Genomic DNA, 19,130 nt, shown 5'->3' on the forward strand with positions numbered 1-19,130 from the left:
AATTTCTTCATTTTGAAATGAAATGACTTGATCATGTCCAGCTATGTGGGGCTCTGCCTTGTTCTGCCCTGTTGTATATTCTGCTCCAGGAAAGAACCGTATGACCTACAGAATTTTTATACTGAATAATACTGAGTGACGGTTCATGTTGATGCAGACATGGGTTGGCACAGAAAGCAAGGCCGGTTTAAATTTCATATAACAAACAAGTTGGTTGACCACAAACTAGCTGTAGAAAAGATCATGAACTCCCTGTGGTTCATGGGTGTTGAGGTGGTTTTGAGATGGTTGTAGGAAGGAGCACATTGTAGGAAGGAGCTGATTGGCTGAGACTCATCTCAGCATATGGTGTGTGATGGAGATGCCCGTAGCAAACACATGGACTTCCCCTCCAGACGGAGGATGTGGTCCTGCGCTGAAAGCCCAGCTCTTCTGCGCGTTGGTGTTCGTTCACATCAGGAACTGCTTGTCTCCCTCGTTTCCATATTACTGCACCATATCTAGAAGCCCAGCCAGGCACTGTGAGCCCCGCCTTAAACCTGCCACTTCCTGCCGCTTCCAGCGAAGGTGTTGAAAGCTACTTAAAAAAAAAAACAAAAACCTCAAACTGCCTACGCTGAAGCAGTTTGGTCTTGGTTTGCTAATTTGCTTTTTTGCCAGTAAAATCTGAAAGTGGCAGACGGATCTGAAGCCGGGGGCGGAGATCAGAAGAGGGGACCGGAGGTGTGTGTGCTGCAGCTGGTGTTGTGAATCAGGCCGATGCCACACGTCCACGATAACCCGGCTATTTCACAACACCAGGGTGGCCCCACACCGCTGCCGACGGCAACCACCATGACGACGCATGCGGACCGGCAGCTTTTCATCATCAACTACTTTTAAAGTTTTATATTTATATATATATGTGTGTGTGTGTGTGAGATTTTATGTAGAATAAACTTTTCTACAGTGCACTGAGTGTGTTTTTGTGGTTATTGATGGGGAGCTCCACCCCCACATGTAGAAAGTTTCACTACGGTCTTGTACATAGAAACACATACAGTTTACACAGCTTTGCCCAACAGCCAGAAGCAGTTGTACTGGGCCATGTAATGACCAGACAACTCTTAAATTTCTTTTTACACCTAATTATAGAAAATTAATCAGAAAGTTCAAAGAAAGACTAGCGTTAGTGTGACACCTGTGAGAATACTGAGTCTAATTACACTGTAAAGGCCTCAGCAGCAGGGTATTCAGTGCAATTTCTTAAGAAATAATGGCTTAACCCAGAGCTTCGCCACAGGTCACATGTACTTGTGGACCTGAGTGCACAAGTTAATGAGGAACCAAAAGCATGATCAGTCGTTGCCTTAGGCAGGAGTCTTTCAGCTGAAACCACACAATTATTTCTCATAGTGTTTTACATGCTATAATGACCTATGGGGGTGAAGGTCACCAAAGACAGAGTTTGAAGTGCCGTATAGTGTTTTGGTTTACCAGACAGTTTCAGACTTTGAGGTTGCAGTGAACAGAATCCATTAGGTTAGCTTTTTGATACTAAATTTCACCTTTTTTATTAATCTGGTCTCATTGCGTTAAAAGGTCTTTCAAGCAGCCTGCTCCCCTATTTTATTGGTTGGTTTGGGCACTGGTTGTGGTTCCATCAATGCTCAGCATAATGGGAGAATTGGTTACACTTTGAGGAAGCAGAGCTGTCCTTCAGAGGCTCTGTGAAGGTTATCCTGTAATACATCTCCATCACCAGGCTATAATCGTGTTTACAAGCTCAGGTACAAGCCAAAGGCCCCCAGGCAAGAATTTCAGAATTACTGACCGCTACAGAAAGAGTACCAAATAGCCATGGTGTTCGAATACTGCAAATCCAAGACTACTTCCTTCCGGGTCAAGTACGATATAACCTTTCTACTCGACCCAGTTCCGCACACACACAGACTTCTACTCACTCATGGAAGGCAGTCCACAGACCAATGAGGTGATAAACCTCACGGCATTCAGAGGCCAGTATTCAGTTTCTGCAACACTCAATGGCAGAGACAGCCACAAATACACTTTAGAGGAAAATTGTGGTTACGACGTGAATGGAGTGGCTTCCCGCAGCCCTGCAGCTCTGTCTAGATATGACACCATTGATTCTCCACCGAGCTACGACTTCTACGCCAACACAGAGGTGTTTGGGAGAACGCGCAAACTGAGACCATCTCTTTTCCAGCTCCACTCCAATCCTGAGGTAGGAAAAATGATTCTCCGCATTTATCCATAATAATGCATATAATGCAAGATAAAACACATTCTAAATGTCAGTTTTAAAATGAATATCCATTTATTTATATTTTCAAAGTGTGAATGTGTTTACTGTGCTATCTGTCCAGCTGTAAATAGGAGAGCTAGTGTTGTCTGAACAAGGTTCGGTTTTACGTTGAATTTATCATACCATACTCAGAGTCTTATTGCCCCCCACCCCCCATTAAAGTGGGGTACATTTCTTACTGCAGCAGGTCTACAACATGCTCAAGTTAGTGAAACTCTCTTACAGGATGACTCCTCTCCACCTCCTCTTTACGAGGAGACGAGCAACAGCAAAGAAGAGGAGGACCCGGGGGAGCCCCCGCCGGAGCCGGCCCGCTTTGGATGGGTTCAGGGGGTCATGGTAAGGAGCCACTAAAGTGTGTGTGCGTCATACACTGCCCTGGTGCCATCAAGCTGCGGAATGAGCAAGCGCTTCCTTCAGGGTAGGGATGACGCGTGTTAGGGGCTCTGTGTGCCAGTGATGTACACCCAGCTGTCCGTGAAAATGTTTTGTACAAGGGTCTCGTAGTCTTTATGGTGTCGGCTTTGCTCTGTAAATCAGTGGAAGCTTTCTCCTGATATTACTCTTTTATCTTAAGCTGTGAGGCCATGTTAGACTGTGACCACCCTTCACACCCCCCCCCCCCCCCCCCCCAGATTCGCTGTATGCTGAACATCTGGGGAGTGATTTTGTACCTACGGCTTCCCTGGATCACAGCTCAAGCTGGGATTGGTACGTCAGTCTTTTATCTCAGTTTGCCTCACTAAAAGAAACTCTTGTGAAGAAAGCCTGATGTGGAAGTATGAGACAGCAACTATGGCAGTCTCGTCTCGTCTCGTCTCGTGACCAGTCTATGACTCATTTGTATGATGGAGTTGATGGCATGGAGGTCTAGTTTGATATAACAAGTCCTCCCTCTCATTTGTAAGGTTTTACTTGGATCATAATCCTGCTGTCGTCCTGTATTACTGGGATCACCGGCCTCTCCACCTCCGCCATTGCCACCAACGGCAAAGTCAAAGGAGGTAGGACGGTTAACCCTTCGTGTGCTGAACAGATCACAGTTCACTTTCAGACCACAGCACCTAAAAAGACTGTGTCCATAACGTTGTGTGCCACACAGGAGGCGTGACCTTTCAGATGAAAGGGGCCAATGAGAAAATCACAATCTAAATAGAGTGCAGCCAAAGTGCCCTGCATGTCTAGACAAGAAAAGAGTAATAATTAGTGGGCGGAGTAATGGGGAGGGTGCGTTTGTTTCTTCAACCCCCCCCCCCCCCCCCCCCCCCCCCCCGTGTTTAACCAATCATCTCATCATACCCTGGTCCCTCCCATTACTCTTGCAGTAACAGTGCGAGTAGTTTGAGGCACAGGTGGTCGTAGCACACGGAATGCTTCGTCAGACATCTGTTCTACAGATGATGTAATGGTTTCCTGACCAATGTGCAGGTGGGACATACTTCCTGATCTCACGCAGTCTGGGTCCTGAGCTGGGAGGCTCCATTGGGCTCATCTTTGCCTTCGCCAACGCCGTGGCCGTAGCCATGCACACCGTCGGCTTTGCAGAGACCGTTCAAGCGCTCATGCAGGTGAGCCGTGTGAGCCAACTCCTCCACTTCACAGTCAGCCTATCCTGTTGGATGAGACATGTGTTAAGCTCCGCCCCTTTCCCCATTATCCAATATTAGGAAAGCGGTTCAAGTATGGTGAGCCCAATCGATGACATCCGTATCATCGGCGTGATCACTGTCACCTGTCTGCTGGCCATCTCATTGGCTGGAATGGAATGGGAGTCAAAGGTTTGTGAACTAAACAGTCACTTATTATCAAAAATATATTTAATATCAAATACATTTACGATCTAAATATAAGAATATTATATATAAATATATTATATATTATATATTTAGATATTACCCACCTAACCTTCCAGTTCAAGTTTCACAAACTTTGTTTATTTGAATGAATCAATCTCTTAGGCCCAGATTTTGTTCTTCTTCGTTATCATGGTTTCGTTTGCAAACTACGTTGTGGGCACCATCATCCCAGCCCCTGTGGAGAAGCAAGCCAAAGGCTTCTTCAGCTATAAAGGTCAGAGACTAGTGCCATCAGCGCGGTCCATTCACCCTCTCCCGTGCTGATGACACTAGTCTATATATTGTATCTCTATATATTCTTTCTTTGTTGACTGCTGACCTGCACGCGTGTCTCTCACCATGTGTTTCTCTTCATGACCCACAGCGGATATTTTTGCGGCGAACTTTGTGCCTGACTGGCGTGGCCCAGGGGGAAGCTTCTTTGGCATGTTCTCCATCTTCTTTCCTTCTGCCACTGGCATCCTTGCAGGAGCCAATATCTCAGGAGACCTGAAGGCAAGTGCACTTCCCCTAAACTGTCACTGACAGCACCGCCCCCTCTCGACTCCACCCACCGCCCCCTCTCGACTCCACCCACCGCCCCCTCTCGACTCCACCCACCGCCCCCTCTCGACTCCACCCACCGCCCCCTCTCGACTCCACCCACCGCCCCCTCTCGACTCCACCCACCACCTTCTTCCTTCCACAGTTAGCGGTGTTTGGTCAGGAGTCATGATTTCCCCTTTGTTCTTGATTTCCCACAACATCACACAACCCTCGCTGAATCCCTTTGACTTACCTGCACTTGTCCGTGTGTCTTCTTGTAACTGGCACAACCCCGCGTGTGTTTCCATAGGATCCCAATATTGCCATACCTCGTGGCACTATGCTCGCTATATTCTGGACCACCATTTCCTACCTCGCCATCTCCGCCACCATCGGTGAGTGGTTGTAACACCCAGCGCAACACTCATCGGAGCGTAGTGTTTAACCGTAATGTGCTTCACATTGCTTATATCTGTTCTCATCTCATAGTTACGTGAGCCTACGTATTTCAGTGTATCAAGGTACAGTGAGAAACTGTGTTGCCTGGTTGTGAGTGTAAGGGTCTTTTCTGCATCAGGGTCTTGTGTAGTGCGTGATGCTTCAGGTTTTGTTAATGACACCATTCTAATGTCTGGCTCTGATGCTGCTCACTGCCTGGGCACTGCCTGCACATTCGGCTGGGACTTCAGTGAATGTATCTCCAACAAGACCTGCCCTTACGGACTAAGTAATTACTATCAGGTATCATTAGACTGCATAATCTCATAAGCAAAGTGGATCAATATTTGTTTGTTTTTAATTGTGCAGTTTTGCAGAAATATAGTGGAATATATTTGTCATTATCCAAAAAGAATAATAAATGAATATGCAAATTAGTCAAACTGCGCATATTTAAGTTTAACCGAAGTGAATGAGTCTTCCCTGTGTCTTTGTCCTCACTGTAGACTATGAGCATGGTGTCTGCATTTGCACCCCTCATTGCGGCTGGCATATTTGGGGCTACACTGTCCTCTGCACTGGCCTGTCTGGTCTCTGCACCTAAAGTCTTCCAGGTGACCAGCTCCTTTTGGTCGGTGTACTGGTCAAAGCGTCTAACAACATAGGGCAAATATTTTAAATGCGGTTTTCCCAAGCATCTCAAATGATGGGTAGACAGGAAACCAGTCATGTGACCTGTTCTATATTGTCCATCATGTGACCCGTCCTGTAGTGCCTGTCATGTGATCTGACTATACTGTGTCATGTGTGTTGTCATACAGTGTCTTTGCAAGGACAAGTTGTATCCAGGTATCGGTTTTTTTGGGAAAGGCTACGGCAAGAACAATGAGCCATATCGAGCGTACCTCTTAACATACATCATTGCTGTGTGCTTCATTCTCATTGGTAAACAAAAATACCATACATTTCAGAAATTGAACTAGCAAAAGATCTAACAACAATAGTGATGATGAAACCTGATTGATCTTGACCAAGCTGTCTTCCAACCAAAACACAGCTGAGCTCAACACTATTGCTCCCATCATCTCAAACTTCTTCCTGTGTTCCTACGCCCTCATCAACTTCAGCTGCTTCCATGCCTCCATAACCAACTCTCCAGGTGAGCCCCACCCCCCTAGTTAAACCCCACCCCTCCCTGAATAAGCCCCACCCCTCAAGCAGTGGATGGATAGTATGCTTCTGTTCTCTTACTAATAATTGACTGTGTACAACATACACAGGTCACTGGATAATTTCAGTTATATTTAAGTAGGCCTACTACAAAACGTAATTCTCCATGATAATTAACATATAATTGCACGAGTGTGTCTGTGCGTGCACATGTCCGTGCTTGTGCGTGTGTGTGTGTGCAGGCTGGCGTCCATCATTCCGGTACTACAGTAAGTGGGCGTCTCTGGTAGGCGCTGTGGTATCAGTGATCATCATGTTCCTTCTCACCTGGTGGGCTGCTCTCATAGCCATCGGGATAGTGCTTTTCCTGCTGGGATACGTTCTCTACAAGAAGCCCTGTAAGATAATCACACATATATATAATCTGTACTCCTAGTGTTGCCAACAGTTTGAATGGTTCCCTAGTGATGGTACGATAGGTCCATGATGTCATAATCTCCTGATTTCTTCTTCGCTGCAGCTGTGAACTGGGGCTCTTCAGTACAGGCAAGCTCTTACAACATGGCTCTGAACCACTGTGTGGGTCTCAATCATGTGGATGAACACATTAAGAATTACAGGTAACCCACACTCGGCACACACAGTACCCAACAGCACGTCAACAGCGTTTCATTAAACCCGTTTGGCATCAAGCATTTTCTTTATTCTCCTCCTTCATCCAGTCTTTTTTCCCTTTCTTTTGCTCCCTGGTCTGATTCGACCCGGTCTGATTCGACCCGGTCTGATTCGCTCCCAGGCCGCAGTGTCTGGTCCTCACAGGGCCGCCCAGCCTGCGTCCCGCGCTGGTGGACTTTGTGGGCACCTTCACCAAAAACCAAAGTCTGATGATGTGTGGGAATGTCATCACGGTGGGTCCCCCAGCTTCACTTCGATTGGCCAATCAACACTCAGCCCATGTCTACGATCAAGAACAAGGCAGACAGGCAGATAAATATAAACCGTATTGATCCAGGAAAGAATTGAAAAGTTACAGTAATATGAGATGCTGAGCAAACATATGCGCATAGATGCTACACAGACACACGTTATACACACACTATATAACACTATGCACACACATCATGAATGTGTCTCTCCTCGACAGGGAGGACCTTCGCCTGACACTGTGGATTCGGCCAACAGCAACAGTCATGTGACTTGGCTAAACAAGCGCAATATCAAATCTTTCTACCAGGGCATTGTTGCTGGCGACCTGCGCACGGGGGTGCAGATGCTACTGCAGGTGCCCTCTCCACCACCCACACGCACATTTAAAGATGCAAAGACACCATCCATCCACCATTTACTCTGAATGTTCCAAACTGTTCCCTGATCAGCTGTACGCGTTTACTTTCTGATGGAAGTTAAGGTATGTCGGTATTCTGTTAGACCTGGATTCTGGTGTTTTTGTAGGGTGCAGGTTTAGGTCGGATCCGACCGAACATCTTGGTGATGGGATTTAAGAGGAACTGGCGCAAATGTGCACCTACTAGCATCGAAAATTACATAGGCATTTTACAGTAGGTCCTACATTTGATCATTATTCATTGACTACTTTTTTCAGTTAAATGCCAAGACAAATAAAACATCTCCTGTAACACCATTTTTTGTAGCGATGCCTTTGACCTGCATTATGGAATATGCGTCCTTCGTATGAAAGAAGGTCTTGATTTGTCTCATCATATGCAAGCACATGGTAACGCTCATTCCAATATAAATATATATAGTGCATATATTTACAGTGATGTGTTTTTTGTGGATAATAAGGTTATCATAAACGTAACTCTGTCCTGTATTGCAGTAAACCCAGGTTTTGAGGCGTCTGCGGAGCCTAACTTAGATACTGGATCACCTGGCATCTCCACACGTACGTATGAGGGTCAGAGTCACGAGTGAGGCTAGCTGTAGTTCAGCTAACATACTGGACAACTGGACACAGGAAGACGCCAAGTGCTTCTAAAGATGACGTACTAATGCACGTAGTGGTGTGTAGTTAAAACGGGACCCAGGCTGCAGTAGCTCCATCGTCCACAACGAGTGGAGTAGGAAATGAAATGTTATTACAAAGTGTTCTTGAAATAAATCAGATTCTTACCGATAAAATAAAAGTTCAGTTAGAAGTAGACTGTTTTGCACAATACCTTTGCACTCAGGGATTTAATATCTATTTAATGTTTTACCCTGAGAATCATTCCTGTACACATTAGGACAACCTTGAGCCGCATTCCTGTAAACTTTAAGACAACATCTGTGCTGCCTTGTGCTGTCAGATAGGATTTATGACACATTCTTGTCTGTGTTGCAGTGGACCTAGACTCACTCAGGCCTCTGCCTCAACCTTCCACTGTATTTCAGTCCAAGCAAGATAAGAAGACGATCGATGTGTATTGGTTGTTTGATGACGGAGGTGAGGTTATGCCGTCAAACCTACAGATGCACTAACAGAAAATCAACTTTGAAAATCCATGAAAATCCTTTTTTGGCATCCCATCTATAACTGTTAAATAAATCAGGAGTTTTGTTTAGGTAAAATTCATATGGAAGGTTGGTGCTCCCCTGTACTCTTGTGTGTAGTGATGTCTAAGGTGTGTGTATGTGATGCAGCGGCGCTGGGCTGTGTTGCCAGGTCTCACCCTGCTGCTGCCGTACCTGCTGAAACGGAAGAAGCGCTGGGCCAGGTGTAAAGTGAGGGTGTTCGTCGGGGGAGATATGCAGCAGATGGAGGAGCAAAAGCAGGAGTCCGTTGAGCTAAAATCAAACTATTTAACAGAGCTCATTCATCTAGAGCCATTAATAGGCACAGGAGTGTAAAAATTACAAGCATTTCACAAAGCGTTTAATTTATGCACATATTTCAGTATAGTTTCTAAAGCTCCTCCCCCTTCTGTCTCACTTTAAATGTCTTTAAATGACTGCTTTATACCCTTTGCTTTCTTGAACCTAAGTTCTAGTGGCCTGTCAGGAGACCATATTGTAAACCCATACAAATACTGTATGTCAAAGTGGAAAATGATCCGTCCCCGTGGATGTCCGACTAAGGACATGCTCCCTGTGTTCTCCCCAGGCTCACAGCCCTCATTAGCAAGTTTCGTCTTGGCTTTCATGAGATCCAAGTCCTTCCTGACGTCAATGAGAAACCTCAGCCTGAACAGTATTATTGCTTTTGTATTATTCCTCTCTGTTTAACACCATGCTTGTCTTTTTTGGGCTGTTCAGTGAAATCCAACAGCTGCATTTCAATTATTGAAGTATTTAGCCACACTTGTGTAGTGTGACAGCAGTGTCCTGTTATCTTTCATCCATTTTACCAGCGTTAAGAAGTTTGAGGACCTGCTAGGGCCTTACAGGGTCCAGGCCATCCAGAAGAATGGAGAGAGAGCGGTTCCAACCAGCAGAGACAGCCTGGGCATGGTGTCTGACGAGGACATTGAGAAAAATATGGCAAAGGTAAACTCAGTAATACATGCTGTTGAGAGAGTGACAGATGTCATAATAACAGATTTGTATGAACTCTGCATGCGACTCTTATACTAATCGTTCGATCTCTGTGTTACTGTTTCATCCAGTCCTTTAGACAGATTCGCCTGAATGAAGTTCTAAAGGATTACTCAAGAGATGCTGCTCTGATTATTGTGTAAGTGCTTATAATTTTTGTACAAAAGAGCACACCGTATAAGAGAGTACACCGTATAACAGAGTACACCATATAAGAGAGTACACCGTATAAGAGTACACCGTACAAGAGTACACCCTATAAGAGTAGACCGTATAAGAGTAGACCATATAAGAGAATACACTGTATAAGAGAGTACACCGTATAAGAAACTACACCGTATAAGACTACACCGTAAAAGAGAATACACCGTATAAGAAACTACACCATATAAGAGAGTACATTGTATAAGAGAGTACACCATATAAGAGAATACACCGCATAAGAGTACACCGTATAAGAGAGTACACCCTATAAGAGTACACCGTATAAGAGAATACACCGTATAAGAGAGTACACTGCATAAGATTACACCATATAAGAGAGGACACCGTATAAGAGAGTACACCATATAAGAGAGTACACCGTATAACAGAATACACTGTATAAGAGTACACCCTATAAAAATACACCATATAAGAGTACACCGTATAAGACTACACCATATAAGAGAGTACACTGTATAAGAGTACACCATATAAGAGAGTACACTGTATAAGAGTACACCATATAAGAGAGTACACTGTATAAGAGAATACACTGTATATATAATAGAGTACACTGTATAAATTTTAAAAACAGAGTTAAACACACCACTCCACTGGGATCACACCAGAACAGGCCATTGTATTTCCAGCCTTCGCATCACAGCTGCTGTGACAACGGTCTCAGAACAAAGGCATGGTACTGATCATCTCCATTTGAAGTGTGTGCTGAAGTATTTCTACGTTGCTCTGCAGAACCATGCCCGTAGGCCGCAGAGGCACGTGTCCCAGTGCTCTTTACATGGCGTGGCTGGAGACCGTGTCACGTGACCTGCGGCCCCCGGTCCTGCTGGTCAGGGGGAACCAGGAGAGTGTGCTCACCTTCTACTGCCAGTGATCAACACCAAAGTCATCTCAATCTCACCAGCACTGGCTGTGACTCTGGACACTGTTGCACTGTTGCAACCCTTAACAATATAAAGCAAAACATGGTACCATAGAATACCCTTTTCCTTTATAACCTTATGTTTGATCCCAATTAATGTGTTGTTGAGAACTTTTCAATCATGTTTGATATTGGCTGGTTTATTGAATGTGTTACATAAATAGTGTAACATTTTCTTTTTTTTTACCTCTTAATAACCTGTGGTATAATATGTGCATATACAGTGCAAAATGTTTGAGGGTATCTTATTGTTATATGAATCATTTGATTGTCCTCTACAGAAATAAGTGAAACACTACATGATCATTTAAATGAAAATAGCCTAAATTAAAGCCTCAATTAATTATATTTTCATTGGTTCTTCACATTATGAAACAGCTAACATACTGTCACCTAGTGGCCCGGATGTTAGAGAGTCTGTAATATAATATACTGTACTTTAATATGGCACATGCTGTAAGGAGCATTAAGGGGTTCATTTGAGGACTGCATAGCAATGTAATTCTTTGTGAGCTGCACTTTAGAGAAAAACAATCTTTTTCATTAGATTACAATCATTGTATTTTTGACCCCAATATATTTATTCATCACATGTGTCCTGAGAGGTAAATCAGGCATTTCTAATGTTTGAATAAACCTGAGTTAATTTAAGTTGCTACTAAAAAAATGATCAAATTCATAAATATTGTTTGCTACTTTTTGGTGGCAAAAAACTACGTATTGCTCCTTTAATGTATCAATCAAAATGTGAAACGTTCTGCAAGTATGCAACTAGGCTACACATCCATTTAAATAATGACGTAAAATTAAATGTTAATTTTGGCTACTCCTTACTCTCTTATCTGCAGCACCACAATTTGTAACCACATATCACATTTTGTACTCGTAAAAAACAAATTAATCTGTACCTGTCACATTTTGTATCTGATGCATTACACCACAGTTGGAAATAAATAAATTCATTATTTCTGTTGAAATTAGTATGTGATTTATTTTTAAATGTATTAAATGTAGTACTGTATGTGTACAGTACTATTACCTGTAGCCTATTTTACATACATAGATAAGCTTTGTAAATATAAAAGCTGTTTTACAAAACTGGAATTGCTTTGGAACTGCATGTGTATCTACTCTAGAAATCATCTAAGCAGATAAATAAAACTAATAAAAACTCTTTGAACATACAGTTGTAGGCTTGCACTGCTGTGAAGACTAACAGTGAACTAACACAACTGGTGATCACAGAATATCAAGTCAACCATGCCGGCGACAAAGAATGCATCAAATGATGCCTAGATGCATCATAGATTCTTCAATAAATTTCACACTCAGTTTTAAACATGGGGGCTACACAGAAATTATTTTTCCTCTCATGTGAACCGCACTTTATAGGAAAAATTAAAAAATAATAATCACTTTAAGAAAACTTGCTTGCTACTTGATGTTGATAAAATTATTCATTGTTCCTTAAGAGTAATCAAGCGTGTGCAAGTTTTTATTAATCACATTTGTTTTACTTTAGCGTGCTTCTTAGATAAAAACATGAAGGAATGTTTAAGGGTTTTGTGCAAACAACCCAATCTGAGACGACAACAATACTTACATTAATAATCGTATACGAATATAATCACAATATCTTTATGCCGTAGCAACTGCTAACATTGTTGTCATTTCAGTTTCATTTTGCTACTAGCATCATAAGTAGGCTAAACGAAATAACCATATGTGCATAAGCCTCAAAACTAAAAACATTTTATAAATACGCATTTACAAATAAATAACGTAGAACGACACTTATCTCTCCTATTATAATTGCTTATATCAGGAGACTCGGTTGATATTTGAATTTGATATTCGTCCTGAACAGACGCCTTTAATTAAGTCATCATGCAACATCCAAGCGCTTTCATCTTACAGTAAAATTATCCGACGCAGAGTTTATCGCGACGTCTGCTAAAAAAGTGTGAACTTTAGTTCACGCGTGTTTATTTCACGAGTGTGCACACTACGTGGAACTTCCACGCAGTCTCCACGTCTGAGTCTGCGCACTGCGTGGGTCTCCCACACAGTCTCCACGTCTGAGTCTGCGCACTGCGTGGGGCTCCCACACAGTCTCCACGTCTGAGTCTGCGCACTGCGTGGGGCTCCCACACAGTCTCCACGTCTGAGTCTGCGCACTGCGTGGGGCTCCCACACAGTCTCCACGTCTGAGTCTGCGCACTGCGTGGGGCTTCGACACGGGCTCCACGTCTGAGCGGAAGTGTGTTCAGCCAATCGGGCGCAGCCACAGTGTGTTTGGGGACAGAAGCACACCCAAGTGTCGCTCCACTTATCAGCTGCGTGAAAGTTGCTGTACAGGGAACATATTGTCACCACGGAAAAGCTCGTCTTGTCGTCGTAGAGCCAGTCTCGGGCGGTGAACGTGTTAAAGTTGGGGTTGTGTGTATTTGCGAGTAGCTAGCCCGTGTCGAGTGTTAAGAAGCGCTTGTTGGCGTTCGAGGCAGAAAATGGATGATTGTGTGGCGTCAGATAAAGAGACGATTTCACTAGTGATTAAAACGCCCAATCAAATCCACGGCGATCAGTTTATTGAAGGTGTAAATATGAACTGGACGGTAAAGGATCTGAAAAACCATTTGGCAAACGTGTATCCGTCCAAACCGGTAAGTCGTTAATTCGCTTTTTTTACAGGCCTGATTTTCAAGCTTGTTTACAACCAACACGGAGCTAGCATGCTAGGCTAACGCCGTTTGTGACACAAACGTGTCGGTTCCTCTCCGCGCGTCGTCGGTCACCACTAACCCAGTGGACGAGTTTTGTGACTGAGCTATTTTAAGCTTGAAGCTATTATCTGTGTTAAGATACGTTGTGTTGTGCAGCTATTTAAAGTTTCGCAGCTAAACGCCAGGGCGTAGGCTGACATTCCTCCGCACTCCTGTCGGGTTGTCTAAGGCTGGTGGTCAGTTGTCTTAGCTGGACACGCGTTTCTTTAACCAGGTGTCTTTCAACGCTCCTTTCTAACCTCACTAATTAAACGCCTCATTTTTTCCTTGCTTTCACAAGCCGCTTCGGTTATTTCCGTACATTCACAGAAGTTGTCAAGTATCCGAGTTGTGCTTTTGCTGCGGCTTTTCCATTTTTCCTTTCGATATTTTACTTTTGACGTTTCCAATTTGCTTTGAAACAGGCCGCGAACGAGCAGAGATTGATCTACTCAGGAAAACTGCTTCCTGACCACCTGCACATCAGAGATGCTTTTCGGGAGGTAAGATGTTGTGTCGCCTGTAAGTGCTTGTTTAGAAGGACTTGCACGGCTGATGAAACCTCTTCTACACTGACATCACACACAACAGCTGCATTTGAAACTACATTTATATGCCATATTAATATGCCATATGCTGTATGCAACTAAATTAGTATTAAACATGCAGTTGACATGCAGTATGCAACCAAAATAAAATGTTTCTAGTACCCCAAAGATGCCCAGATGAGACAGTGATTCCATCAGATATTCTAGTATCCTACTTCTTCGTGGGTGCAACCTTCGTATGCTCACGTGACCTCGTAGTATCGTTTGAGTTTGTCACATAATGGCTACTATACTACATACAACTATGTGGACCTGTATACAGTATACACTGAATGTGATATGCTGTACAGTATGTAGTAACCTATTTCGAACAGTATAATGAAATCACACTTCCTGATTTGCCCTTCTGGCCTGCCTCTCTCTCTCTCTCTCTCTCTCTCTCTCTCTAAAGCAGCTGTTGTGCTTTAGAGCACCACCACATTCAACCTCACAACCCTCCCCAAAGAACAAACAGGAATCGCGTGTGGTCTAGATTTAACGAAGAAGCAAGCTTGACGAGACCCATTTAATCGTTATGGTTTTCACTAGGGTGTGCAGACGGTTGAGTGTTTGTGAACTGTAGGAACCAAGTAACAGACTGGGCCTCTGAGACTGTCAGAACCAAGTAACAGACCGGGCCTCTGAGACTGTCAGAACCAAGTAACAGACCGGGCCTCTGAGACTGTCAGAACCAAGTAACAGACTGGGCCTCTGAGACTGTCAGAACCAAGTAACAGACTGGGCCTCTCAGACCGTCAGAACCAAGTAACAGACTGGGCCTCTCAGACCGTCAGAACCAAGTAACAGACTGGGCCTCTGAGACAGCCAGGCTACCGAAGCCCCTCAGATCAAGTGCAGCATGTGCTGAGAGCTGCCAGATGCTCTCACTATGTTTAGAGTCTCTGCCTAATTTCAGAGTAGTTCCAGCTGCTGTGTAAGGGTGGTGCATACGCCCCTCTGAGAATGCAAATCCTTCACTGATGTGGAACACTTAATCTTTCATTGAGGAGCTGTTATTTAAATTTCTGTTACTTTAGTTCAGCACTTATTGCACACATTCTTTCAGTTCCTTTTTTAATTTTACTTTTCTTAACCGCACACCTTTTCCCTCACAATGCAGTGTGGATTGATCTCGTTCAGGCACGGATATCAGTTTTTTTTCTTTTTCTTGGTAATCTTGGTTTGGCAGACTGTTAAAATCTAATCTAACTTTGTTTGTGTGCTCACAGACGGACACTCTGCCCACACTTCACCTTGTGTGTGCTTTTAGACCTCAGCCTGCTTCTCATCAGCTGGGGGCCAGACCCAAGGTGTGTATTACTGGCCATCTTAAATCATTGATCACTGGTCTGTGTAGTTGTGTGTGTGTGTGTGTGTGTGTGTGTGTGTGTGTGGGAGCAGTCTTCAAGTGCACCAAAATGAGCCTTCCTCCACTTCCAGAAGGTGCTGGTCCAGGGCCACTGGGAGTGTGTGTGTGTGTGTGTGTGTGTGTGGGAGTGTGCATATGGCCTACTGGCTGGCAGACACACACTAGCACAGCTGCATTCCTTCCAGTCCCAGAGAGCACAACTCTGCATCTGATTAAAACCACACGTCAGCACCTGCTCACGCTTCCACCTCTCCCTGTGCCGCATGCCCGTTCTTTCTTGAACTTTGGATTTGGTTTGCTCAACTCGACCTTCTCTGTCGCTCCTGGAGCAGGTCAGAGCAGCGGAGCAGGACGGCTCGTCTCAGGCTCAGCAGAGAGCAGATCCTGCCACCCCGGCACCATCTGCGCCCGCTGCGCCCTCCGCCACCAGCCTGAGACAGCGGGGTCACCCTGCCCCGGCTGTGCCCGCTGCCGTGTGGTCCGCCTCGGGTGCTGGCACCAACATACCCGCGTGAGTTCCGGACGGCTGCTGTCTGGATGATGAGATTGGGAAAATGACAAAAAAAGAAAGCTGCAACAGTGAAAAACATTCTCCCTTACTCTTTCAGTCTTTTTAAACTGTTAATTGTCTCTCAATAAAACGTCCAGCAACTTTCCAAGACCCGGATTAAGCTTATGTATTGACTAGTAACAGTTTCTGATCATAATCAGCCATTGACATTGTGGTTTAGTCTTAGAGTAGATGTAATCAGTATTATGAAACCTGGCCTGTAGTGTATATTAATGTAGAGATGGTGTATGTGTACAGGCCCGTAGTGCATATTAATGTAGAGATGGTGTATGTGTACAGGCCTGTAGTGTATATTAATGTAGAGATGGTGTATGTGTACAGGCCTGTAGTGTATATTAATGTAGAGATGGTGTATGCGTACAGGCCCGTAGTGCATATTAATGTAGAGATGGTGTATGTGTACAGGCCTGTAGTGTATATTAATGTAGAGATGGTGTATGTGTACAGGCCTGTAGTGTATATTAATGTAGAGATGGTGTATGTGTACAGGCCTGTAGTGTATAATGTAGAGATGGTGTATGTGTACAGGCCCAGCCCAGCTGAGATGACCCATCCGGCTTTCCCTACCTACTCCCTGTACAGTCCCCAGCAGCTGATCTGGCTCCAGCACATCTATGCCCGTCAGTACTACATGCAGTAGTAAGTGTCATCTAACTTTACATCCTGGTTATGGATGTGTTGTTCCCAGTCAAAAACAGGCACATATATTGAACACACTTGCCTGTGGTAATAGTGGTGCTAAACTGACTATGATTGATTGTAGAATGATCTAAACTGTTGATGTGAACTGTAAATGATGACAGAAGGAGTGTGTGGTTGAAGGTTTGTGTGATGGCTTGTGTTGAGGACACTCATTTACCTTCCAGCCAAGCAGCCATGGTGGCAGCCGCCTCTGCGCCCGTCAGCCCCGCCCACTCTGCTGCCTCCCTACCCGTCGCCGCCCACCAGGCCGCCGTACCTGCCGCCCTGCCCAATCAGGGCCCCATAGACAACCTGCCGGCCAATCACAACGCTCCGGACCCTGCTTTCATCAACCCCGAAGGTGCCAATCAGAACCTGCGCATGAACGCACAGGGCGGGCCGGTGATGGAGGATGAGGAGGACATGGAGCGTGATTGGCTGGACTGGGTGTACACGGCCTCACGCTTTGCCGTGTTCCTGAGCATCGTGTACTTCTATTCCAACCTGAGCCGCTTCATCCTGGTGATGAGCAGCCTGATCCTCATCTACCTGTGAGTGTCCCCGACAGCCGTGCATGTTGACTAAGCAAATTCAGAGGTGTGTGTGTGTGTGTGTGTGTGTGTGTGTGTGTGTGACTGGCACAGAGTCCGCAGTGATGAGGGCCTTGTGTTTATAATACAGAAGAGGTGTCCTCTGTGGACACTTTCCAGACTGGGGTTAGCTATGTACCGCATGTGTTAAAGTGACGCTGACCTCCACCTCGCTGCAGACAGTAGGCAGTGGTCGTGTTTGTGTGGGGCTGCGTGCTGGTCGTGATGGATCGTACGCAGAGGTGGAGCAGCAGCGATCGTGCCATTCTCCTTTAGAAGGGATGGTGTCTTCTAAAGGGCATGGTGCTTACAGACCATGTCTCTGTGTGGGCTGTCTCCTCCCTGACCTAACGCCTCTTCTCTCTATAGGCACACCACAGGCTGGTTCCCGTTCAGACCCAGAGCTCAGGCCAGGCCTGTAAACCAGCCAGCACCAGAGGTCATTCAGAACCAGGAGAACCAGGACAGACAGCCAGAACCAGTGAGGGTTTCTTAAAGTATAACCAATAACCGTGTTTCTAGAAGCTGCTAACGACATATTCTACTATGTGCTCATAGAAATCCCTCTGCTGCGTGACACGCGGCAGCATGAAACATGACGCTGTTGCTCCTCCTGTCCTGCAGGTGGCGCCCCGTCCCGAGGAGGGCGAGGCAGAAGGGGAAGGCGTGCAAGACGCAGAGCAGACGGCGGTGCCCGTGTCCCCTGTGCGGCCCCCCGTGCTCTGGACGGCCTGGCTCTTCTTCAAGGCCTTCTTCGCATCCCTCATCCCCGAGGCTCCTCAGGGCGTGGCCAACTGAGGTCCGGCCCCCTGCGGCGACGCCACCTCCTCCTCGTGAGTGCGCTCCAGGGTTGCTGTGGTTCTTTGTGGAACGTTGTGAGCGTGTCTTGCGCCACTCCCCGTCTCGTCTTTCGCTCTGTGAAGCCACAGTGTCACCAATAAAGCGCCTTCAGGCGGGTTGTCATGGTAACCCGACTGCTGTGTGCATGTATATATATATAAGCGTGAACGAATGGTGCATCTCTCTGTAAATATTCCTGTACAGTTAAAAAAAATTTTGCACAGCACTTTAATCACCTCCCTGGAGGCACTAGTCTCTCTCTCTCTCTGGGTGCCTTTCCCAGGGCAGTCAGAATGGTCATAATAATAGTGATGATAAGAATTATGATAATAATGTCTTCGCTTGTGTTTTCTGGTGTTCATTTGTCCTTGTTTGAGCTGATGGACAAACCCAAATAATGAGGAAGGTGAATCTAGTGGATCAGACTTTAAAAGCACATGAGGCTTTGAGCAGCCACCCCTCACACCCATGTCAAAGCTGCCAGGAACTTGAGTTATGTTTATACAAATGGGGGACAAACCGGTTTGGATTGACTATTTACATAAGTGCTGCTGCACGCCAGGCGTGTTGGGGGAAGAACCAATGGAAGCAAAGCAGCTTCACTTCCTGGCAAAGGCAAATGAAGGTTTTGATCTCGTTTATCAGTATGGGTTTTCTCATTTCATTTTCCTTCTACAAGGAATCAGCTTTGCTAATGCTATCAAAAGCTATATAACTTTGTACAAGAAAATCAAATAATAAACAACTTTTGA

At 45.1% G+C, this 19,130-nt stretch overlaps 2 protein-coding genes across 3 annotated transcripts; both read left to right on the top strand.

Moving 5' to 3' along the window:
* Positions 1–39: 39 nt before the first annotated feature.
* Positions 40–12,077, top strand: slc12a3 (solute carrier family 12 member 3). Of its 2 annotated transcripts, XM_076993646.1 has the most exons (26): positions 1,015–2,227; positions 2,534–2,647; positions 2,944–3,019; positions 3,217–3,312; positions 3,737–3,876; positions 3,976–4,086; positions 4,267–4,378; positions 4,529–4,659; positions 5,000–5,084; positions 5,267–5,430; positions 5,634–5,741; positions 5,949–6,072; positions 6,185–6,286; positions 6,540–6,695; positions 6,818–6,917; positions 7,094–7,205; positions 7,442–7,579; positions 7,750–7,856; positions 7,950–8,032; positions 8,138–8,203; positions 8,642–8,743; positions 8,963–9,074; positions 9,401–9,487; positions 9,648–9,783; positions 9,903–9,970; positions 10,789–12,077. In XM_076993646.1, the coding sequence occupies exons 1-26, from the start codon at positions 1,946–1,948 to the stop codon at positions 10,928–10,930; spliced, it is 3,054 nt and encodes a 1,017-aa protein (XP_076849761.1). In that variant the 5' UTR covers positions 1,015–1,945; the 3' UTR covers positions 10,931–12,077. The 2 variants fall into 2 exon arrangements, 1 of the variants encoding a protein (XP_076849761.1); XR_013125935.1 differs by lacking the exons at positions 9,648–9,783; positions 9,903–9,970; positions 10,789–12,077 and having other exon boundaries at positions 40–2,227; positions 8,941–9,074.
* A 1,101-nt stretch (positions 12,078–13,178) lies between these two features.
* herpud1 (homocysteine-inducible, endoplasmic reticulum stress-inducible, ubiquitin-like domain member 1) lies at positions 13,179–19,044 on the top strand. Its single transcript, XM_076993656.1, has 8 exons — positions 13,179–13,641; positions 14,166–14,243; positions 15,557–15,637; positions 16,029–16,207; positions 16,796–16,906; positions 17,134–17,499; positions 17,908–18,019; positions 18,163–19,044. The coding sequence occupies exons 1-8, from the start codon at positions 13,486–13,488 to the stop codon at positions 18,334–18,336; spliced, it is 1,257 nt and encodes a 418-aa protein (XP_076849771.1). The 5' UTR covers positions 13,179–13,485; the 3' UTR covers positions 18,337–19,044.
* The last annotated feature ends 86 nt before the right edge of the window (positions 19,045–19,130 follow it).

This window comes from Brachyhypopomus gauderio, unplaced genomic scaffold (genome assembly GCF_052324685.1).
Source record: "Brachyhypopomus gauderio isolate BG-103 unplaced genomic scaffold, BGAUD_0.2 sc118, whole genome shotgun sequence".
Lineage (NCBI taxonomy): Eukaryota > Metazoa > Chordata > Actinopteri > Gymnotiformes > Hypopomidae > Brachyhypopomus > Brachyhypopomus gauderio.